We start from the raw sequence: 24,080 nt of genomic DNA, 5'->3' as shown, positions 1-24,080 counted from the left end.
AAAGGCAACAATTATTGAGTCCTGGCCGGGTAGCTCAGTTAGTAGCTAAAGCTTGTAGGCTTTAGAATAACATTAAAGACAGAACCCAGAAAAATAGAAATCAGTGCATAAACCTAAAAATAGAAATTAGAATCTGGATAGATTTTACAGTATAGAAAGGGATAAATATTGATACTAATATGGTGAAAGATAATAAATAAAATCATAAATAATATCCCTTAAGATTTGTAATGTGAAACAACACATACACAAAACTAAAAACCCCAAAGTGGTTGGACAGAGACATGACATGGTAACCAATGTTTGTCCAAGGAACATGTTTGGAGCATGTTTGATAGCATGTTCTCATTTCTCCCCTGCCCCCAACTTTCTCTTTTCATAGATTTTAAAACCATCTCTCTCTCCCATTTCCCACCTAACTGTGATAAGAGCTGTTAAAACTTCTTCCTTTTTCTGTTTCTGTTCAAGTTTAGTGTGGAAACTTAAAACTCCTCTGAAACAGTCACAATAATGAAAAACTCACTCAAACCCACTGAAACACTACCTATGGGTTCTCTTCGGCATAATCAGACCACACTTAGACTATTGCACTTGGTTCTGGATATGTTACTACCAAACATATGTTGACCAATTGAAGTGATTTCAGAGAATAACATCAGAAATTATTTATGGGGAAAGATTAAAAGAGTTATTTATAGTTGGACCAAACAGTGACTGAGAGAGCTGACTGTGTAGGCCTTCACGGCAGAGCCACACGAAGGCAGCGAGGAACCACGCAAGGCCGGCGCCTAAAGCCAAGGCATGAGAGGCATAGAATGACAGAAATGAAATTAATGAAGGGAATGGTCACAACTGTGAATAAATACAATGGCTTATAGATAGCAGGGCACTCTCTTTAAAAAACCATGGGATCTCTGTCACTTCTATTTTTAAAAGTAAGATTTTGAACATATAAAAATAGTCCGGGTAAGAACCAAGGAATGGAAAAGGTCCTGTTCCACTCATTCCTCATATTTTCCTTGTTAGCTTAGGTGGAAGAGATGCAGAAGTTGTATAATGAAGGAATGATTATTATCAAAAATGTACTTTTAATCAGAGTGTCCTTGACATTTTCAAACAAGAATGTTCAGTTCCCTCCTTCATGCAAAGATACAAGCACGGTGAAACTCTAATGAAAAGATTAATGTTTATTAACTTGTTCTTTGGAATCAGCAGGTTCTCAGATCAAGATGCTCCAATTCGGGAGCATTATATTTCAATGTTTGAAAAGAGATCATGGATCTTTTCTTGTAAGGTAGAAGTTAACAGTTTATTCAGAAGATTTAGAAACAAAGGTGCTAATATTTCACAAAATCTTTTGGCTTGACCACATTAAAAAGACTTATGTTTCTCATTTTTATGGAGATTTGTTTTTGTTTGTAGTCAATTTCTGTCTCAGTCCCAGAAATCCAAAGACAGTGCACTGGAGGAGGTGACAGCTGACAAAATTGCTGTCTTTGACCTTCTGATGGAAGTTTAGTAACTAATCTGGAAAATAATGAACTGCAATTAATGAAATCTGTACTCATATTCAAGTGTGTTTCTCAGACAGCACATAAAATAATTGAAAGAACTTCCTGCTCTCTAATTAGTTAGATTGAATTAATTTGGTATAATAGCTTTTTTCATGTATCTGGGAGTTTATGTTCAGATGAAGCTATTTATGTAACTCAAACTTAGGGACTCCAAATGGCATCTGTGGTTCATCTGAGCAATTAAAGAGTTAATGCTCAGATTTAATGTCCACCATTCAAAGCAGTCACATTTCCTACCTGTCTTTGTTCCGCTGCCTGCCCCGTCTCAGTGTCCTGCCCTATGCTGAGGACAGCCTCGTCAGCCGCAGGGAGTTTGCTCCAGTGTCAGCACAGCTTCTGGTGTGCGAGAGGGACGAGCCTCGAGGACAGACAGCAGCACGCTGCCCATCTCGGGTGCTAATTAAAAAGATGCTTGTTCGGTTATCCCATCTTTCACATCAGTGATCCTGCGATGTATAAAATGGGGAAAAACAAACTGGCTACTTGTTCTGTTGTGCATGAAGATGCCGTTTTAGGCTACTCACGTTGGGCTCCCTTGATGAAAGGAACCATGTAAATGCCTATCCCTCTGTCTTCATTAAGGGTCCATCATCTTAACTAACTAAAACTAGAAAAAGAATCTAGCCTTGTTTTCTAGCCTTTGGTTCTCCTTATTCATGTTCTTGAACAAATAATGTACATGCGCATTTCTGTCATTTAGCACCATGTGTAATCAATGTATTTGGATGTGATATGCCATAGCGACTGTTCCTGAGGTGACGGAGGGAGGCTCGCACAGGGCTTCTGGAGTGCAGGCTTCGTTTAAAATGTGAGGCAAGTGATTTTCGTCTAAGTTGCTCTAGGGAGGAATTCTTAGGCACTTGCTCTGCTGATCGAAGACGCTTATCTCTGTTTCAGTTTTCACGCCGGTCACATTTTGCTGTCTGTCTTTGCCCCAGAAATGCATGGAGACTGAATTGACATACTTAAAAGACTGAGTTGACAAAGTTGTTTTCAGGGTTAGTAGCTGATCTAAAGAATAATGAAAACAAGATAGTTTCTGAGGCAGCAGAGAAGCTGATTGAAGAGACCTCAGTTGCAGTCATTTCTCAGAAATTGGCATTGTATGCTTTTGTACGATTCTGTAGATCAGGGACTGGCAAACTGTTGCTAAAGGGCCAGATAGCATTATTGTAGGCTTTGCGGGCCATACAGTCCCTGTCAATACTAATGATAGACAATACTAAACAAATGAGTCTGGTTGTGTTTCAGTAAAACTTTACTTATAACACTGAAATTTGCATTTCATGTAATTTTTACATGTCACAGAGTATTCTATTATTTCAACAATTAAAAAAATACAAAAGTCATTTTTAGTTGCTAGAGCATGGCAAGCTGGAGACAGCCTAGATTTAGACCCTATTTTTAAGTTTTTAGATTAATAAATACTCTATGTTTTAAGTAAACATCATCCATCCTTCATGAACACTTGAGAATGCATAACCATTATTTTGGATGAAGTAAATATTACATTCTCTTTTTTAAAAAATATAAATATTTAAATAAGCTTTAACAGTTATCATGTAGAAGTTTAAAAGGTAAACTAGGTAAATTCTAAAAATAAGAAACTATCTTAATCTGACAACTCCAGAAACATTAGTTCTTAAATTTTTCTATATGTAAAACCTCTAGTAACCTGAATGAATACATATATGGTGAAATAAAAAGTCCATTGGATGGTCTCATTCGCTTTTATCCACTGATAAAATAGTCTGCTTGTTGATAGGAGAAATGGGCCTCTGGGTTGTTTTGTGTACTTAAAATTGAATAGGACTATTAGGTGTTAGACCCCCAGTGCCCATTTCTGAGAAGCATAGGAACTGTGTTTGGCTTTGCTTCATGCTGTATCCCAGCTCCTGGCACAGTCTTTACAATATTGTAGGCACCTGGAACATGCTTGTGAGTATATAAATTGATAAAACTGAACTAAGGTGTTTCTGTTTAAAAGAAAATGGAATTAAAGTCATAACCTGAATGGTTTCGGGACAGCTAAATACAAGTAGAAACTTTAGACTTTTTTTTTTTTTAGGTCAGATATAATTGTTGATTGTTGAAAAATGAGTTTATAGTAAGCCAACCTAGAAATCACCTTGGAAGACAGCACACAGTGTCCTAGTGACTGGGAGAACCGTGGCACTGGGTGAACACGCTGACCGCTCCCTGTGAGCCCGGGCTTCCATCGGCCTCAGCTCCGAGCAGCGTTGCAGTAGGTCAGAGGTGTGTGACAGAAACAGAGTGGAAGACACTGTTGTCATTTTAAATTTTCTAGCAGCTTCATTTAAAAAAGTAAAAAGGAACAGCTCATATCAATTTAATAATATAATTTACTTAAGCCAGTATATTATAATATTGCCATTTCTTCCTGTAATCAGTATAAAACACTTAGGGGGATATTCCCATCTTTTGTGCAGTCCTTGAAATCAGGTGTCTATTTTGCATTTCTAGCACATCTTAATTCAGATACTAAATTTTTGTCAGAAATACTTGATCTGCATTTAGAGTTTATAAGGCTGAAAAAATAGATCCACCTGCCCAAGCCGTTCCAAACATAAAGGCACTTTAATTTTTAAATTTACATAGTATCAATTAAATTAAGTAAAATAAGAACTTCAGTTCCTCAGTCACTCCAGCTGCATCTCAAGGGCTCAGTAGCTGCACGTGGCTGGTGGCCGCCATGGGACAATGCAGGGTCAGAGGGAGGGGTTAGGTGCTGAGTCAGACCCGTGAGTAGGCTGGGGGGCCGGGGCGTGGGGGGGGGGGGGCGTTCCAGTGGCCACGCTTGTTGTCTAAGGTCACAGAGCCTAGTGAGTGGTACAGCTGCGGTTTAGATTCAAGGAGCACAATTCCACACAGAGTTGTGATCTCAAGAGATTTTGACTGTATTTGATTAAAAATCACAAGTGATTTATTGAACAAATCTGTAAAGTATTTGAAGGAGGGACTGGTAAACCTTGGAAATACACTGAGTAGCACCTGTCCATACTTCTTCTCTTGCTCATTTCCTTTCTGAAAAAATTACGGGCAGTGGGGAATCACTGCCAGCTTTAAAGCAGGAAAGTGACCTGGTCAGGTTTGTATTTTGGAAAGTTTCTCTGACTGCATTGAGTGTGGATTCAAGAAAGATATAACTGGAAGACTCTCTATTCAAGTGTTGTAAAAACCTCGTGAGGGATTATAATAGTGGTCAGAAAAATGAAGTCATCTTTCCATGCTTGACACATCAATACTTGAACATGACCAGTTGAAAGGGCATGTGGCAGATAGGGTAACAGTGTCTGGCGGGGACCAGGTGGTAGCCTCTCATGCCCTCCCTGGGTGGCAATGCTTAGAGAATTCATACGGACCGGACTTCCTCCTTCCAGACCTGCAGGCGCAGGGGGATCAGGTTCACACAAAGGACTGATGGGTCAATTCAGAGTTCTGTTACTCATTCAAAATAAGAACTATAACTGCCAGATGGACAAAAGTACAGGTGTCATCACGGCTAACATACCCCGCCCCAGTTCACCCTGGGAGGCAGAGCGTACACCCGAAGCCTGTCCCTGTGGGCCTGGGAAGCCGACAGGGGGAGGCAGCCACGGAGGCCTCAGGCGCCGGGGGCCCGAGTGCCGTCTCGGGACCAGAGCAGGGTGCCACCCGCCTTTGTCCCGAGACCCTCCAGTTCTCTTGCTTTCGGCCCGGTCCCCTGCTTCTGATTAATGTCACCTGTAAAAAAATATGTGTATATTGATTAGGTTATTGCTGAGTATTGACCTTTAGGTAATTGTACTTGTCTGATTTTATTCATTGTTTATTTTATCAGAACATACTAGAAGATGAGGAAGCATTTTGTTTATATGCACTGCCCCTGCTTGGTTTTGTTATATTTTTCTCAGTTTATTCTCAGCATGAAAAAAAGATTATTTTTAGCAAAAGTAAATCTTAACATCTTTTATTGTATACTGCCATGCTTAGATTTAAACGATTGGTTAGAGTTTTTGTCTTTGTTTTTTTTTTTAATTTTAGAGGATCATATTAACTTAGTAACCATTAGAAAATGACATTTAAGAATTTATCAAATTCAGGCTAAGGGGTGATCATTAAGAATGGTTCAAAGTGATTATTTTTGGCTTCAACTGACAATTCTTCTCCCCTCTATCTACACTTATGCCCGAATTTCGGAATGTTTATTCTTTTCCAAATTCTTTGTAACTGTACAAATCAGCCTTTTTCATGTCACTTAAGTAACTGATTCGTTCACTTTTTTGTGTATTCATTCAGTAAACATTAAGTTACTGGTTTATCTGAGGGAATACAGCAATAAATGAGATAGCCCTGCCCTTCAGGGAGCTTGGTTGCCTTAGAGACACATAAACATAAACGGGATGGTGTTACAGATGCTGCAGTATGTGTATGTCTGGGGGTAACACCCTGAAGGCTGTGGGCATTTCTATCTACAATTTCAGGAAAAGCAAGTCATGTGGGAGCTGAGATTAGAACGCGTGGGCATTCACCAGGCGGAACACAGACCCCTGGGAGCGGGAACGCGAGAGGAGGGCTCTGGCAAAGCTGCATGTTTCGGGCATTCAGAGTAGGTGGGCACAAGGCAGGGCAGGCTGCGCCTCACAGAGAAGAGAGGATCTTTCATGCCATGCCAAGGAGTTGAAATGTTCTTCTAGGCAAAGGGGTCTCCAAAAGAGCCTTTATGCCAAATTATGAAATCTGAGCTAATCTGCCCTATTTTCATTCACAAGGCCTGTGAAAGCCAGAGTTAAAAAAATGACAAGATACAATAACAGGAGTGATCATCATCTTTCCCTGAAATACTTCTGAGCAGCTCTTTTACCTGTTGCCTACTCGTCGGTTCGGTTTTAGCAGTGCTCAGCGGACAGTGCGATTGCAGGGCCACCTGGCGCTGACGCAGGCGGGCCTTTCCGTCCCTCCCACAGACTCGCTGGGCAGCCCGGCTGCATTTCACCGTTAGGTCGACATCGCGGAGCCCTGGTGTGAAATGCAGATAATTATACTTATATTCACTGGCCTCATGGGACTTCTCCTTAATATTTATAGCTGCAAAATACTTCGCAGTCATTTTTATTAATAGTTACCAGATGTGTCATGAGGATTAATGAGTTTATGATCTGAGATGTTTTTGAGTTCCTGAAATAGGAGGCAGCTGCCCGCACGGGGGGTATGTGAAAGCGCATCAGAATGCAGACAATATGCATTTGGAGATTTTAGCTGTTCTGTGTGAAGGATAAACGGTACACTAAGATTTCACTATACTTTGTAGGTATTTTTGGTGCCCTTAATAAGGCTGCTGAATTCATCACAGGCCATTGCCAAAAATAGAAAGCTAAGTAACCCCCAGCCCGCACACACACACAAGCGCACACACACCCCAATGCTATTTCTGCTAATTTCATTGTTACCAGCCTCTTGTGCATCATCTTTGACTCTGTTTCTCCCACCTATAGCCAATTGTTTTCAAGTATTCAGCAGTCTCCTTTAGATCTCTAAATTTTTATTCCTATTTTCTTCTCCTCCTACTATCCAAATTCAGGCTCTCCTTAGCTCTCCACTGAGCCATTAAAGCAACTTCTTAGTTGATTTCTCCACATTCCATATCTCCCCTATTTAAGAATTAACCTTCTGGAGACAAGTTCTTACTCCTGCCTCCCCCAGGAGCCTTCGGGAAAAGCAGCCGTGGGTTCACAAGGCCGCTGCATGGCCCCAGCTGGCCTTCCTCTGCCGTCCAGTGCTCACCAGGCTGGGTGCCCCCCTCTCCTCCAAAGCCGCTGGACGGCTGAGTAGCTTTTCCCAGGGCAGAGCTGTGAATACGGGGACACATCAGACACAAAGTGGCTCTTTGGCCACCCTGACTCTGTCACGCCCTGGGGAATGCCACTCAGTGTTCAAGGCCTTTCTGTGGGTGAAATCACCTCATCCAGGTGTTCTAGGCCTGTTCCACTCCTGTTTCTCTTCCTCCTCTGAATCTTCTCTGCTGTGGACATGTCCATTCTAACATCTATCCAATTTATTGACATTTTAGTTATTTATGTACAAGTCCTTCCCACCAACTAGATCGTAGTCTTTTGAGAGCAAAGCCTGTGTCTTTCTGATCGTTGTGTTCTTTATGGTGCTTATTGTCACTGTGAGGCCTGACGGGTCTTTGTTGAACTGAATTTTACCTTGGCTCACAGCCTCAGTTACCTTCTTCATGTAGGACCATGTTGTGGAAAAATAAGAAATATACGAAGTAGAAAGGATCCTATGGTGAATCTACTTGTCGGGTAGCTTCGATAAAAATTGACACATGGCCAGTTTTGTAGTTCGGCATCCCCAGTCTCATTAGCATGTACCTTGCAAACATCCTCTGTTGGAGGTGTCTTCCTGTGACCCTGCTCGTCCAGAGCTGGTGTCCTGCAGCCACCATTACCCAGCACCCCATGGGGCGGGCACCACGAGGTTGCTGGTGCATGAACAGGAGGTCAGAGTGTTGCCGTTACACTCCGACCTGATCTGATCTGATTTTTCGACGTGGTTTCTAGCCATTTCAGATGTGTTTAATCATCTTCTTTTTTCTGGTTCACACTTTGTTTGGATGGTGGGAGTCAGGAGGCATCGGTATGAAGCATGTTGCCCGAGTAAGAAGTGGCAGTTGAGAGGGAGCGCCGGTGACAGGAAACCCGTGAGCGGCAAACAGGAGGTTTCCGGCCTCATCTCCTGGAGCCACGAAGTCAGAGCAGCAGGAATCCCCAAGGTCCCCTGGGTTCCTGCCTAGTGTCACAGCCTGTCTGGTCCTTTAATTCATTTCAGCTCATATTTTTGAAGCATTTACTGGAATTTTCTAATTACTCTGAGTCATAAAGAAAAGTATAAATTATGTTTCTTTGCTTTATTTAGGAGGGCAAGAGTTATATCATCTTAGAAAAGGTTTCATCTTGGCTGGCTATAGTTCATCATTGGTAGGGTTTTTATGTTCTTATACTTTAGGGTGGAATAGTTCACCCCAATTTTGTCTATTGTAAATAAGACCTAACTGAAGAATTTTGGAGTTCGAACTTAAACCTTTATCCTACTTCACTAACAAGTACGCTCTGAGTACCTTTCCAGTTGTGGGGGACTTCAGATACTACGTGAAAAATAAGTGCGAAGGTGCGGCCCCTGCATTCAAGGCCAGTGCCATAGAGTGGAGGGCGCCTGTTTGAAAACAGTCCCATTGTCAAGTTATCCGTGGGGGAGGGAAATGGGGAGCTTGTGTGAGGGCGAATCAGGAGGTGCCTAGAAGGGGAAGGCACTAAGTGTCCCGAGAGTCGGGGAGAGACTCCTTCCCCAAGGCATTGAAGTTGAGGGGCGGGCTGGAGGCCTTCATCGTGTGCAGTGGCTGCCACCGGGGCGTCCTCCCTCTGCCTCTCCTCTCCGCCACTCACACTGTCTTCCTTAAACACAACTCGGATTCTAGCCCTTCCTGGCCTTATACCACCAGGGACTCCCCAGCGTTTGCAGGATGAAGAGCATTTTTCCTTTAGTTTGTCCCTAGGTCCTTCCACCTTTTCAGCCTTATCTCCTAACCTTTCCTACTTAATTGCCTCTCCTCTGTGCCTCTTCTCAAATCTTATCACTGTTCCCTTATCTTCAGCAGAATGGGTTTCTTCTAACTCTTTGCTTTCCAAAGCATTCCCAAGGCCCGGTTGGCTATAATGGTTCCCACTGGAGAAATGCGGTGATTTGGTGCTGTGAACTCAGTTCACTACCACCCTAACTGAGCCGTGTTTTTTGAAGATTTTATTTATTTAATTTCTCCAGAGAGAGGGGAAGGGAGGGAGAGAAGCATCGACTGGTTGCTTCCTGCACGCGTCCCGGTGGGGAACTGGGCCCGCCGCCCAGGCTTGTGCACTGACTGGGAACTGAAACCCTGACCCTTCGCCCTGCAGGGCGACGCCCACTGAGCCACGCCGGTCAGGACGAGGCATTTTGTTTTAGGCGGGCCCTTCTCCCTTCAGTTAAGAGTTATGGCCTGCCCTGTAGAAAGCAAGACTTAGTGTCTGTAGACTCTGCCCAGAGTCTCAATGACATAGGAGCCTCAGACACCCAGAGATACCACTTGGAGGACCTGGAGTGCCCAGGACCAGAGGAGGGAAGTGGGGAGATAGGGAATCCCTATCTGCACAGTTTGGACCAGTGACCAGCTGCTTTTCTTATGGACCCAACAAAAGCAAAGACCCTCAATCTGTGTGGAAAGCAACTTTGACACTCAGTTTCCTCCTGTCTTGTGAGAGAGGACTGGGAGTGTTTGACCTGCCAGGATGCAGCCCTCTGAGAGCTGAGCATTCAGAGGTCTGGACTCTTGCGTTGGGGCAGGGAGACCTGGGAAGGGGAGAGGCTTGTTGAGGTTAATAGAGACAGAAGCGGTGGATTCCCGGTATCTTCAAGATCATCGTGTCTGCTTCGCTGTTCCACTGCCATTATAAACTCAGCCACTACTAAATGAACTTCTGATTCTGTCTTATCCTGATGCCATTTTTTTTTTTCTTTAATGCTGCTTGAATGGCATGTCCAGGGTACTGAAGTCCTGTCTTGGGAGGTTGCTTGCCCCATCATTCAGGCACTCATCACTCACTCCTGCTCTGCTGCTGGGCCTCGTTAGTGTGTGGGCCTGCGTGGGCCTTTATGTGTGTCTCCATTCAGGTTGCCTTCCGCCGCCAGGCCATTCTTCCCAGCCCCCCGCTTGCTCTCTCCGGCTCCTGTGGCCATCCAGCCACATGACCCGCCTAGGTTAGTTTTGGGTACCAAAGCCTCTCTCTGTATGTCTGTCCTGCCCTTGTCCGACGCCCAGGATCGTGCTCCAGCCAGGTTGGCTTCCTGTGGCTGCGCTCGCCAGTCTTCCGTTTGTACCAAGAGTTTTTTTCCCTGGCGTCAGGGCTTGGTTTGAATTCTACCCCATGCCTGAAACCTTTCCTGATCTTTCCTAGTAACGTCTCTCTAGAAAGTCCTGTAATGCTTGTCTGTGCACACACAGCCCGTGTGTCGTACGTGAGTGGGAAGGCAGCCTGGGAGTGTGTTGAGTCCACCACATCCATCACTGCTTCTAGCCTGTGCCCCGTGTTGCTGAGTGGGGGCGGTGGGGGCGTGGAGTCTGCTGGCTGTGCTACTCGTTGCTTCCATTTCCTCACACAGTGTGATGCCCCTGGCACGTGGCACACCCAGTGGGCAGTGACCTGGTAGGATTCCAGTCTGTTCGGTTTAAACCTTCTCTGGTTATCTCTGTTCTTCTCCGGATCCCTCACGCCCGCCTATTTGCTGTTTTCCCAGCCGGTGCCCCGAATCCTGGTGCAGCCCGCCCTCCCGGACGCCAGGACAGCCAGGACGGCAGAGGTGAGCTGGCTGAGCTGCCACATACGGGGGTGGCGATGCTGTAATTGTTGAATTCGTACCCGTGGCTGTTTTATTTTAGCTTTCCTGTTTTGATAATTAACCATAATATAGGCCACTGTTTTCTGCCTCTATATTTTTCTCGTTACACTTGGCTATTTTCAACTTGTTAATCATATGATTGCTAAACTTTTAGGTGCTTGACTGCTAATGTAGTCTGCTGCTTTAATAGCCCACTGCTAGGCAAAGGCGATTTCTATAAACAGAACAATCTCCTTATTCTAAGTGTTTGCTTAATTCTCAGTTTTACATTTCATTCTGATTCATGATATCAGCGTGAAAAGACTAATGCTAAGCTGGGGAGAAAAATAGTCTCTTATGATCTCCCACAGATGAACAGCACTTCTAATCTTATGAATAGCAAATCTATTTTCTCCCACTGTGTGCTCATTCTCTTAGGAAATGCTATATCTTCATAGGAAAATTTTATTTATTAAAACAACAGCAAAAAAAAGCCAAATAATTTGAAAGAAAATTCAGAGCTCCATGAATTCACTGCTTTCTAAAAGGCCCTTTTCAATCCAGCGCACCCTCTGTGTTTGTGAGTTGAACTGAAGGTACTACCACGGTCCCTCCTTCCCGATGGGTGATATTTATTATTTTCCTGGCCAGGACTGGGGCCCCAAGGCCAGGGGGACCGAGTGAGAACAAGTGCCCTGCTGGTGAGGGCATGTGACCCGCCCCGACCTCTGCATCTCAGGGCGGCCTTGCTGCCCGTCGTGGTGATTTGCTTGAGTCTGGGCTTTGGTGGCTGTCTCGGGGGTGTCAGTGGGAGGGCATAACCCGAAGAGGGCAGGGAGGTACCGCTCACACCACCTCTAGTCAAGTGGGAGCGGCTCCTGCAGCGCAGAGCGGAAGGACGCCATCCAGGCTGCTTGCTTCGGCCCAGCAGGGAGGAAAGCAGCAATCAGCGCTCCCTCCTGCCACTCAGGGCCTCTTCTCTGCTGCGGCTGTGGCTCTGACCTCTGATCCCTGGCTTTTCCCTTACTGGTGGTTCTGGCTAAATCCTTTATCCTCACTGGGCCATGTTATGAAATGCACGTGGTAATACTTTTCAGCCTACATTAAAGGATTCATATGGAAGCAAATAGGATAATGCCAAGGAAATCTAAGGCACTGTCTCCAGACTGTCACCTCCTCAGAACAGACCCTGGCTGGCTCTTAGCAGACAGCTGGCATCTGGCAATGATGGGGTTTCACCAGGAGGGGACTAGGGAATGCCTCCTATTTCAGGATCATAGCTATTGTTCAGACCCTGGGCTCTGGTAATTTGTTCGTGTATTCTTCCCTGCCTGGTCAGTGATATTAAAAATAAAATATAAAAGAATAAATAAAACATGTATAAGTTACAAGAGAAAAATGATTGAAGGATTGCCTAATCTTTTAGAGTATTTATGCTGGTGACAGTTATTGATCTATTGGATTTAGTAAATTTTGCAGCCTAGAGATCCATCACAAAAATGGGCTGTTAATCTCAGGAGGTGCCGTTAATTTCGTACCCTGAAAGTGTGCCTTGTGGGGAAAGGAGGGCCTCTGGAGACAGGAATATAAATGACAATTCACGTGAAAATGCATGATTTATCAGACTGCTGAGTTAAGCCAAGTAACTGTAAGAGACTTATAGATCTCAGCTGTTTCCCCGTTCAAATAAATCCTGTATTTCAAATGGAAAATGGCCATTCCTGTAATATAAATAATCTTTCCGTAAATATTGGAAAACATATTTCTTTTTCCGAACAGCACTCTCTCCACCACCCCATCCCATTCCCCATTCCCGCCGTCTCTTTTACCCCGTCATTGTGAATCGGGAATAGAAAGACAATCTGCCAGCTTCTTCAAATGACTTAAATTACCCCCAAAGAACACTCACAAGTACCTCAGCATCAGTAGGGTTTGGATGAGCAGTGGCTGTCGTCATTCCCCATGAGATGGGGCTGTGTGCGTGTCCCTGCCAGAGTGACTCAGACAGAGCAGCCTGAGAGGGAGAGGCCAGCCTCCGCGGCTCCCTCCTCAGCCGCAGCTCCGGGAGGGGGTGGGGTTGTGGGCTGGCTGCTGCTGGGCCTGAGTCTCCTGGGATCGGAGGGCCTCCCGACCCGTGACATGGGACCAGCCTTCAGCAGCAGCTTGAAAGATGGCCTCTCAGGAAGGGCACGGCCTGCGTGCAGCCTCTGTCTCTGCCCCTCCCCTCTGCTTCAGCTGGGAGCAACCCGGCATCAGCCGGCCGAGGGGTGTTTCTTTGGGCCTGAGCTGGTGTAGCTGAGCTGAAGCACTTTCAGGCCCTCCTGTGAGATCAGCACTTCAGTTTTGCCGAAGAGGGTTCTTCTGTCCTCTAGTGATTCTCTTGGTCTCCCTGGGAAGTCGGGAGTGGGCAGGGGATCTCTTTCCAAGAGAGCAAAGTTCTTAGCGTGAGTTCAGGGAGGCAAGGGTTGCTGGGGGAATGAGAGGACAGAGATTTTTGTGTGCACCTACTGTGTGCCACGCTCTGTGGTGAGGCCTTGCCTGCCTCGTACTGCCCGACCCTAGGGGCAGCCGGGCCCATGTTATTCCCCACACCACCAGCAGGGTGTCCGAGAATTCGCCTCATCGGACACTGCCTACCCAGAGGTCGCGTCATATTCTGCTGGTTAAGGGCTCAGTTCCACCAGGCTGTCCCCCAACTCGGACACCAGTCTGCAGTCCAGGTTGTCACCTGTGCTTGTATCGGTCTATCTGTAAATCAGATGTTCCCATGACCCGCTCCTTGGGAACTGATTACTTTGCTAGAACGGCCCACAAAACTCAAAGGAACATTTTCCTACCAGACTGTGAGCTTATTATAAAAGGAAGTAACTCAGGTATAGCCAGATGGAAGGCAAGCAGAGGCTAAGGCACGGGGAAAGGGCGCTAAGCTCCTGCGCTCCCTGGACGCGATACTCCCTACCCCTCCACGTGCTCACTGCCCCCAGAAACTCTCGAAAGCCTGTCCTTTTTATGGAGGTTCACAGCTGACTAAATCACTGGCCACAGGTGATTGGTTCATCCTCTAGCCCCTTTTCACTCCCCAGAAATCAGGGGGTGGGACAGAAAGTTCCAACCCTCTCAGCAAGGTTGCTTCCCCTGGCAAACCTGCCCCCATCCTTAGGGGATTTCTAAAAGTCACTTTATTTACAAAAACTCAGGAGTTGTTGGAAGAGAGTTGTTCTGAATATCAAGACACCTTTATTGCTCTTATCTCTTAGGAAATTCCAGTGGTTTTAGAAAGAACTCTGTGCCAGAAATGGGGACGGAGACCAAATGTATATTTCTTATTATAAATCACAGGACCACAGGCATCTGTTAGCATCTCTGTGCAGAAGGGGAGGAGATGGAAGGGGCAGGCGCAGGGGTGTGCGCCCAGCACAGCAGGGCCCCAGGGTCTAGTGGGCGGGCAGCCAGGCCCCGCGGAGCAAGTAGTGGAGCCAATCCCGGTGCAGGCTGCCCTCCTGCACAACAGCGCCTGTCCCGCAGCAGCAGAGCGGTGGGAGTTCAGCTCTCCGCACAGCCTCTGCCTCCCCCTGTTGGCAACACGTGCCTGACCTTGAGTTCTGACCAGTCGCGCCCCCCTCTCCTGCTTCAGGCTCCCCGGGATAGCATGGGGGTGAGTGTGGCCCCAGACGTGACCGTGCAGGCTGCTCCAGTGCTGAAGACCAAGGAGAGACCAACTCAAGTGGCTTCGCCGCCGCAGTGCTCGGCCGCCAACACCCAGGCCCCCGAAGTGCAGGACGGGCCGCCCAGCCCCCTGAGCGAGGCCTCCAGCGGGTACTTCTCACACAGTGTCTCCACCGCCACGCTGTCTGATGCCTTCGCCCCGGGCCCCGATGCCGTGGCCCAGGCGGGCGGGCAGACGCCCGGCCCGCCCCCGTCTGTCCCCTGCCAGGCCAGCCCGGACACCGAGCCCCTGTTTCCATCTGCTGCCCCTGGTGCAGACAGCACCCGCCCTGCCCAGCCAGAGGGTCAGAGCAGCCTTCTGTCACTGCCCAGCCCAGCAAAGCAGACTCCACGGGGTGACGGTGACGGCGACAGTGCCAGTGCGGCCCAGGCCAAGGGCGCGGTTCCCTTAGAGAAGCAGGATGAAGAAGCAGGCCCTTCACCTACTCGTCTTCCTGCTTCTGCCCCTCAGGAGTCACCCAGCCCCCAGAGCAGAGATGACAGTCCCCCGGCTACCAGGCCGCTGGGAAGACCCAAGGACCGGGCAGAGCCCGCCCTCGGCTTAGAGCCAGATGTCTCCAAACCGCAGCTGCCTCCTGACCTCCTGTCTCAGTCGCCTGCTCCGACATCCCCGTTCCGAATCCGGAAGGTGCGAACCTCGGAGCTGAAGTCATTCACGTGTATGCTCGGTGGGGACCCCAGCTGCCCCTCTGGCACCCAGGAGGACCTGCTGGCCTCAGGACGGCCTGGTGACAACAGCTCTGGAGGACAGAACCTGGAGAAGCTGGAAGTTTCCTCCGATTCTGAGGAAGCCAGTGAAGTCCCAGAGTGGCTCAGAGAAGGAGAATATGTTACCGTGGGCACCAACAAAGTGGGCATCGTCAGATACGTCGGGCCCACCGACTTCCAGGAAGGGACCTGGGTTGGCGTGGAGCTGGACTTACCTTCAGGTGAGTACTGTTTAGACAGTTCCCTGGCACTGGAGGCCCTGAGCTGCCGTGCGGGAGGGGGGGGGGGTGTGGAGGGCAGGGAGGAGCGGGGAGGGGGGGGGGGGAGGGGATGCTGCCCCCGAACACCTGCTGTGCGCCCTTGGGCGCAGCAGTTGACCTGTGAGCCTCCTTTTCAAAATGAGGAATTTTTTTCTTAGATAAACTTTTTCACAATGTTTTAGGAGTCAGGTTCTCTTTTTTCTTTTTATTTTTTTAGCCTCCAGAAATTTCTCCGAAACCTAAGACATTAATTAAAAGCTATAAATTTGGTAATAAATTTTAATACTATCATTCTTTTTTTTAGTCACAGATGCATTTGCATTTGAACTAGAACTGTAGCTCTACCTGCTGTGTTGGCTCAGGTTGCTGACACTGGGCCCCTGAGGATGCCCAGTTCCTAAGACATCCTCAGGCTCCTTAGCCCAAAGCTGAGACCAGAGGACAAGCCGACCTGGGGCCCGTGCAGGCTCGCCGGTCTCTGAAGGCATATCTAGAATGGTGCAGCGTAAAGCAAAGCGCTTGTCATTTTCAGAAAAACTGAGGGCAGCATTTAAGGAAGTAACCTGTTCTTTAGATGTTGTATTAAAACATCTTTATTGTGAGACAATATACATACCACAAAATCCACTTCATGGGGTACAACCCCGTGGTTCGTGGTGTATTCACGGAGCTGTGCACCCACTGCCAGCATCTAATTTTGGCTGGTTCATCACCTCCAGTGTCCACATGCCCCCTCCTCAAACCCAGGGTAACCTACCCTTAGTCTTGTCTCTCTACAAAGGACATTCATTCATAAGTGGAATCCTACAAAATGTGGGCTTTTTTGTGCCTGGCTTATTCCCTTGAACGTAATGTTTCCAAGGTGTGTCCAGTTATAGGACGTTATTGTAACGTGTGACTCCCACCATCTGGATGGCCAGCATTTTGTCCATCCACTTGTCAGTTGATAGACCTGTGGGTTGTTCCCACTTTTTGGCTGTTGTGAGTAGTGCTGCTGGGAATATTGCTGTGTACTCTTCTGTGTGGACACACATTTCCATGTCTCTTGAGTAGATCCCAGGAGCTCACTCCGAGTCGAACGCTTTGAGGGCCGCCTGACCGGTTTCCACTCTCCCTCCCCTGAGCAGCACCGAGGAGGGCCCGGCCGCCTGCTCACTCCGCGGGGCCTGGGGGCTGGGGAGGCGGGGTGTGAGGACAGCCCTGTGTGGCCAGGCGGTGGTGCGGCTTGGGAGGGAGGGGGAGAGGGCGCGGGCAGATGTGCTGCAGTGGAGGGGGCATGGGGCCCGTTGGGGGTGGTTCGCCCTGTGGCACCCGAGGCCAGGGCTCCCGAGGCCAGCCCCACATGGCTCTTTGTCTCTGGGCCCCTCAGCTCAGCTTCTCAGTCACTCACTGTCTTTAAAAGTAATTTTGGCAAAGTATATCATACATTGGACGTGGTTCTAGAAGATTATTGTAGCACAGGCTGGAATATTTTTTAAACTCCATTTCCACTGAAATGCAAATGGGAATTGCAAAACAATTTGTATTTGGAATTAAATTTAAGAATTAAAGGGAGGTTAGCAAATAAATGAATTCATCCAACAAATGTTTATGCACCTACTATGTTTCAGTCACTGTCCTAGGCTCTGGGATTACCTTCTGAAGCAAAACAAAATCCCTGGTTTCACCGGACTTTTATTTTAGAGGGGAGACAATTATTAAACAAACAAAATTTGATAGTCGTTAGCGCTGTGAAGAAAATAAAATGGCCTGAGCAGATAGAGGATGGCGGGTGTGGGAATTCTGGAGGTCAGCGGTCCCCTGCCTTTTTGGCACCAGGGACTGGATTCATGGAAGACAGTTTTTCCACTGCTGTACAGCCTGGTTCCTAGCAGGTCCCGGGGCCGGGGGTTGGGGACCCCGGCTGTAAGTAATACCAAGGAAGCAAAGGCAGGAGTGATGTCAAGGAGGAAGCGGAACTGGGGCAGCGTCGGGCCCAGGGCACACGGGGACCAGCCCCGCACAGGGACCAGCTCGCTGCATTTGAGGGGAGACTGGAGAGGTGAGGCGGCCAGTTCCCGACGGGTGAGGTGTGACAGGAAGACAACTGCTGTTACGAGACCAGACTTGGGGTGAAGGGTGGGGCCAGGAGGGCCGCAGAAGAGGCTGTTGTGGACATCCACACCGGGCTGTGCCGTGGAATCAGGAGAAGGATGGCGGGGGAGCCCTAGGACTGAGGGGTGGCAGTCTGTCAGGGGTAGAAAGGGGTCAGGGTGGCCCCTGAGTGTGGCCCGAGACCAGGGTCATGACCCCGTGGGAGAGCCTGGGAGGGCAGGGGGAGCGCAGGGCAGGAGCTGCAGGCCAGGCGGAGCTGGAGGTGCGGGCTGACCTCGGCCGGGGGCGCGGGCAGAGGGGCTACTCTTGGCCTGGAGACACAGCGGAGGGGTGTTCAGGGTCGTGCAGCCAGCGTGGGCGAGCCCCAAGGGAGCGAGACCAGGAGCCCTGTGATGACAGCAGCCAGTCAGTGGGAGAGAACACTGGCTCGGCCCCTGGCCCCTGGCCCCCGGAGAGGTCGTCCCTGGGGACACTGAGGGCTGTCGGTGGAGGCGGGCCTGTTGGGAGCGGGATAGAGAGAGGGCAGGTGAGGACATGCGGACAGTGAGCACAGAAAAGTCATGATCGTTTTTGCTACAAAGATCACATTCCTCACCAGCCCATCACCATGGGATGTTGACTTTTTGGGGTGAGGGTGGCCCCTTTGTTTGGGCTTGTCCACCCCCTACCTGGGTGCTGTGTTCTCATCCTTCACCTTAAAGCCTTTGTTATTCACTTTTGCAAAGGAAGCTTCGCTCCATGTTGACACATCAAGCGTGACATCTGACAATTCGGAAATTTGCTAGTTACCATCCAATAGGTTTAGGAAAAATTACTCTGCCAAAAACACCCGTCCTAGGTTTGCATTTTGACCATTTAGATTGAAAGTAATCTGTGCCCTGGAGTTGGGGGGGGGGGTGCTGTGCCAGCACCGCTTCGCTGGCCTCGGAAACGGAAGGACTGGCCCTGAGGCCTGAGGCCTGGGGGGGATGTCTGTCCCTGGTGACCCCGCTGCATGCCGCCCCGGAGATGGGCACCTGGCCTTGTTTGCTGAATGGTGAGCGCTGGTGGGGGCCATTTGGCGCCTGGGGTCCTGTGGGGAGGGGTCACAGAAGCTGTGAGCTGCCTGGAGCCACCTCTGTCTCCTCTTCCTTTCTCCTTAGGTAAGAACGATGGCTCCATCGGAGGGAAGCAGTACTTCAAGTGCAACCCCGGCTACGGGCTGCTGGTGAGGCCGGGCCGGGTGCGCAGGGCGGCGGGCGCAGGCCGGCGGCGTAGTGCGGGGCTCCGGCTGCAGGGTGCCCCTGAGCCCCGCAGGAGCAGCACCCTCTCCGGCTCCGCCACCAACCTGGCCTCCCTGACCGCGGCTCTGGCCAAGGCCGAGGGCACCGTGGCGCCGCGGGTGGACAGGAGCCACAAGAACCCCGAGGGCCGGAAATCCTGGGCCAGCTGAGCCAGCACCTTCCCCGGTGGACGCTCACAGCAGGGTGGCAGGCAGCCCTGGGCTGGAGTTGGAGCGGGGCGGCCCTGTCCCCTCCAGCCCCCTTCCTGGAGGAAGCAGGCAGTGAAGGCTTTTTGCACGACGCAGGGCTGGTGACCTCCCCACTTCTCCCAGGACTCTGGAAGCTTCGTTTCTTCCTCTACCCAGAGAACAAGGAGGAGGCCTCTCCTTGGGGTAGTGGGTTGAAGGTTCTAGGAACCCAGAGTGTGGTCCTGACTTGTGGGGAAGGAGGCCCTGGGGGCTCACCCCCCCATCCCCTGGTCAAGGGGCTCTTCCCTCTTGGGGCCGCTGTGGCTCCTTCTCTGTTCTGGCAACCCCATTAACCTCTTAATTTAAGAAATAACCCTAACCAGTGCTTCTCTTCCCACAGAGGGAGGGTCCTCCGCCCGCCTCCGGGGCTGGCCGGCTCCCTGGGCTCCCTGCACTCTCCTCGGCCTAAATCCCCACACCAGGCACCACGGCCGGTGCCTCTGGGTGGCCTCTGGGGGCTCCTGGCCCAAGGCCCTGTGTGGCCTGAAGAGGGCCGCGGGGTCCGCCCGCCCACCGGTCCCTTGTCCTTCCCACAGCGGTTCTGAGGGTTTTCTCTGTGGTGTTTTAGCATCTTTATACCCAGAAAGTTTTTCTCCTTGCCATTTATTCCCCTAACAGAGTGTTTGGAATGTATTTATTTGTATTTATTTTTCAAAATCTGAAATGATTCGCGAGTCACAATCGTCTGCACAGGTGCATGAGCCCAGAGCCAGCCTCCTGCCTCGGGCAGAGGAGCCAGAGGATGACCCCCTCCTATGTTCCTTTAATAAAGACACGCAAGTGGCCTTCCCCTAAGATGACAGCGAGAAGTTGAAGAATTATGTTGTGCTTTCAGTCAGTGACAAAATCAGTCAGAGGTGTAAGGCCTTACCTGGTGCAATTCTGGTGTCTGGGTGTAACTTGTTGGCGCCTTGCTACCCGGACTCCCTCGGGAGGGAGCGCTGCTCCATCATCCCCGTGGCGCCGAGCCGAGCCGCACACCAGGTCCTGACGCATGGCCTCGCCCCCTCCTCCCAGGAGCCTTGCTGGGCTCCCCTGCAGGGCATCTGTGGAAGCCTGAAGAGGGCAGGTGCCTGGCAGACTGAGGAGGGGTGGACTCCGAAGGGCAGCCGCGCTCCTGGTCCTTCCTGAGGCAGGACCCCGGGGACACCAGCGCCTCTGCCTGCCACCCAGGCCAGGGCTGGGGCTTGCACACAGCACTCCTGGCTGCCCGTCTTTACATCTCACGTTCAGACTCTTTAAAAACAACAGCCAGAAAGCTTGCTTGCTTTCTTTCTTTCTTTCTTTCTTTCTTTCTTTCTTTCTTTCTTTCTTTCTTTCTTTCTTTCTCTTTCTTTCTTTTCTTTCTTTCTTTCTTTCTTTCTTTCTTTCTTTCTTTCTTTCTTTCTTTCTTTTCTTTCTTTCTAGAAATCTCCGGTTCTGTCGGTATTTGAAGCCCCTCATGAGAAATAGTGCCAGGTTTCCTGCCCCTGGGTGGGCCGCTCAGGGTCTCCACAGGGACGCCCACAGGGCACGGCTGCACAGGCTCAGACCCCACTGGGAGGGGCCCAGGATTGGTTAGCTCCCAGCAGTTCCACGTGGCGATGCTCAGCCAGACCTCGGGCTGGTCTCCTAACCGTCAGCTGTCGACCAGGTGAGGCTGCCTCTCCACCTCCCGGGTGCGCGCAGCTGGCTAGAGCCCGGCCAGGCCCCGGCTCCCTCTGTCGTCCGCTGGCCTTCAACAGCTCTCAGCCCGCCCAGAGTGGCAGCTGCCACTCATCACTCCTCCCCACGTGTTCACAGAAGGGGGAACAGGCCAGGAGGTCAAGAGCACGCCCCTCATTTAGCTTTATCTGAGCACATATTCATAGTTCTGGGACTAGAAGGATCTTCTCATAGGGAATAGGCTACAGCCAGGAAATGTTCAGTGATTTGTTTCCAGTGTACAGGAGTTCCGGCTTCCAACTCCCAGCCTGGGCGCTTTCAGGGTCCCCACGAAACAGACTGCCAGGCGTGCCTTAGCACCTGGTCCTCGCCCCGCCCGCCCCCGCACAGGGGGCTCGCGGGCCGTGTCCAGGTTTTAGTCATTTAACCAACCGCCCTCTTCACGAGGCCCTGCTGGCCCCGCCCAGCGGGTGCCCGTGGCTCCCCTAGCTTAGCCTCCTGGTGCGGCTTCAAGCAGTCAGCTCCCCTGTGACAGCTGCCTTCAGCGTCCCGTCCTTGTGTGCACATCGCCCCTGGCCTGGGAGGTAGGTGTCTTTCTAGTCCTGGCAACCAGACACAGGGACCCGTGGCTGGTGGTTCACCCTCCACTCGGCTGGCAGGATGCTCTGCTGGCTCCCTCCCGAGGGGGTGGGGCCTGCTCACAGCTGCCCGTGTCCCGGGGTGAGGTGCTCTCAGTTGTGTGCTCTGCTTTGCTACTTAACCTCCAGCACAGGTCCCAGAAGTCCATTTCAGTTAGAGTGTCTCCTAGTCTCCATCAGTGTGGTCCGTGGACATAGGTGCCAGCACCCACTTTCTCTCTCGGGGCAGATGGCCCTGCTATGGGCAGGAAGCCGTGCCCCCGGCTCGCTGGAGGGAAGACGTTGTAGAAATGGAAGGTTGTTGGGGGTGAATGATCCTTTCTTACTTGGTGAAGTGCTCATTGGAGCCCATCTGCTCTGCAACGTGGTGGCGGTGATACCAGACAGGGACTGGCCCGGAGCAGGTCTGCCTCAGGCCGGCCTGGCATGTGTGGGCTCTTGATTTCATGTAGAAAAAATTTCACAATACGAGTCCAGGGGATTTTGAGAGGATGCTTATTAAGGCTGGAGACAGTGAGACAAAGGAAGGACTTAGGGTAGAAGAAGCAACAGGGAAGAGCCAAGGCGAGGCTGTTTTCAGCTCCCTGGGACGTCAGAGAGGAAGAGCCCTGAAGACAGGGTCAGGGGGTGAGCCCGGGACAAGCTGCCACTGCCCGCCGCTCCCCTGTTTGCAAACCTCGTGGGGTCCAATAGAGGTTGGGGAGAAATAAAAAGTTCATGCCCAGCAAGGGGGCATGGGCGAACCCCAGAGCCGGGCGCACAGGAACTTTGTCTCGAGGGCTTTTGTGTCTCTTCTGCAGGTGAGAGTCTTAGGGGAGGGTTTTAGCAGAATATTCCTCTGCTTTCCAGGTGCATTTTTAACATGCTCATGAATTAAAATGAGCGTATAGGGGAGATTGGGATGGTTCTTCAGTCTGCATTTCTGTCTTGCTTTTGCCTTGAGTCTCTCTGGCTCTAATCAGGTCTCTGTTGTGTATCCCCTGACGTCATCTGTCCGTGGGTCTGGCCAGCACACCCGGCCTTCCCTGGGTCTCTGTCCTCTGTCTCCCGGCCAGGGGATTTAAGCTCTGTGTTCTCCGGCTGGGGAGGAGGGGGAGAAGCCATTTGCTCTGAAGTGTCCTTGGTTAGGGAAGATAAGGTCTTGCAGTTCACTGGCTGGCTCTAAGTTGTTCAAATTGGTTGGCCTTGTCTGATTATCTGATCTCAGTTTCCCCATCGTACTTGCCCAGGACTTTTCCTCGCTTCTTTCTTTCCTGCCTCAGCAGCAATTTTCCAGAACCACCTTGGGAAGGTCAGTGTGGAGTGAGGGGTGTCATGCTCTCTGTCATTCGGTTTAATTAAATGGGACAGACTACAATGGAATTGACACGAATGGGTTTTTATTAGCTGAAGCTCAAAACAATGGAAGAGCTTTGAGTGATTCAGTTCAGGTCAGCCCTGTTACCTGAAGAGGTTTCAGGACCCTCTTCTTTATTCTCTCACCCCAACTCAGTTCCCTGGGCCTGAGATTCTCCCACTAGTCCTGCCTCCAACCCGAACCCTCCCAGGGAGCCGTGCTACTTGGGGCCTGTGGGGCCCCCTCGGCCGGGTGCTGAGTGAAGCTCCCTGAGACGGAGCAGCTGAGTGGGGTTGGCTGGGGCAGGAGGCTTGTTCAGAGCTTTCAGCTGTTGGGGCCCGTCCTGCAAAAGAAGTCACTCTGCTGGGAGGGAAGCGCTGCCCGGAGCGCTCAGCCGGCCTGGGTTTGTCTGAGGGTGAGCGAGTGTGTCAGAGAGGAGGCGCCGTCCAGAGCTCCGGCAGAGCCATTGCTGCGCGGGGTCCACACGCTGGCCAGGCCCCTGGCTGTCAGTGCCCAGTTCCCTGGGCCTGCCGAGTCCTCGCAGGGGGCAGCGTGTGTGGTCCTGGGCCCACCTCGCTACTTGCTCCGCAGCCTGGACAGCCCTCAGGGCCAGCGTGCTGAGGGCTGGCGCTGGGGCGCCACAGGACACGGGCGCCACCGCCCTGTCATGGTCCCCATCATCCTGGGGGCCGAGCCCTCCTCCTCCTGGGGGTTTGCAGTGCGAGCTGGAAGGAAGCCCGCCCTGTTCCACCCTCCCGTTCCCCCGTGCACTGTGGTGCAGACCCACGTGACTTGGTACTGGCACAGCGGTGCCACGCAGATGTCACTAAAGCCACAAGCCCTGGCAGCACCCGCAGCCCAGCAGGTATTGGGCCGCGGTGTGGGCTTGAGAGTGGCGTGAGGACCGGAGCCCGAGGGAGGGGCTCTGCTTCATCCCCCTTCCTTCCCGCCCCACTAATAAACTGGCCTAATTTTAACTGCAGCCTCCACATTAGGATTCAGTGTGCAGTTCCTTGCAGGGCCCAGGCTGGACCTAGTGTGACAGCAGGAGGGGTAGCTGCGCCACTCGGAAGCCAGTGGGCGGGGGGCAGGCCGTGCCAGCATTGCCGTCTGACACTGTGGGTGCTGCATGAGCACCCCCAGGCAGAAATTGGGCGGGACCCTCCTGACTTCTGC

At 50.6% G+C, this 24,080-nt stretch overlaps 1 protein-coding gene across 1 annotated transcript in view; it reads left to right on the top strand.

Annotated features, from left to right (window-relative positions):
* KIF13B (kinesin family member 13B) overlaps positions 1 to 20,535 on the top strand; it is a 170,511-nt gene extending 149,976 nt beyond the window's left edge. The window contains exons 38-40 of the mRNA XM_054576032.1: positions 10,908 to 10,970; positions 14,623 to 15,643; positions 18,919 to 20,535. Of these exons, the coding sequence (XP_054432007.1) occupies positions 10,908 to 10,970; positions 14,623 to 15,643; positions 18,919 to 19,208 (1,374 nt within the window). The 3' untranslated portion in view covers positions 19,209 to 20,535. The remainder of the gene's footprint in view (positions 1 to 10,907; positions 10,971 to 14,622; positions 15,644 to 18,918) is intronic.
* The last annotated feature ends 3,545 nt before the right edge of the window (positions 20,536 to 24,080 follow it).

The sequence above is a fragment of the Pteronotus mesoamericanus genome, unplaced genomic scaffold (genome assembly GCF_021234165.1).
Source record: "Pteronotus mesoamericanus isolate MK-2021 breed Mesoamerican mustached bat unplaced genomic scaffold, CSHL_Meso_final contig_32, whole genome shotgun sequence".
NCBI lineage: Eukaryota > Metazoa > Chordata > Mammalia > Chiroptera > Mormoopidae > Pteronotus > Pteronotus mesoamericanus.
The sequence above is the reverse complement of the archived record's forward strand: the minus strand, read 5'-3'. Positions and strand labels throughout refer to the sequence as shown.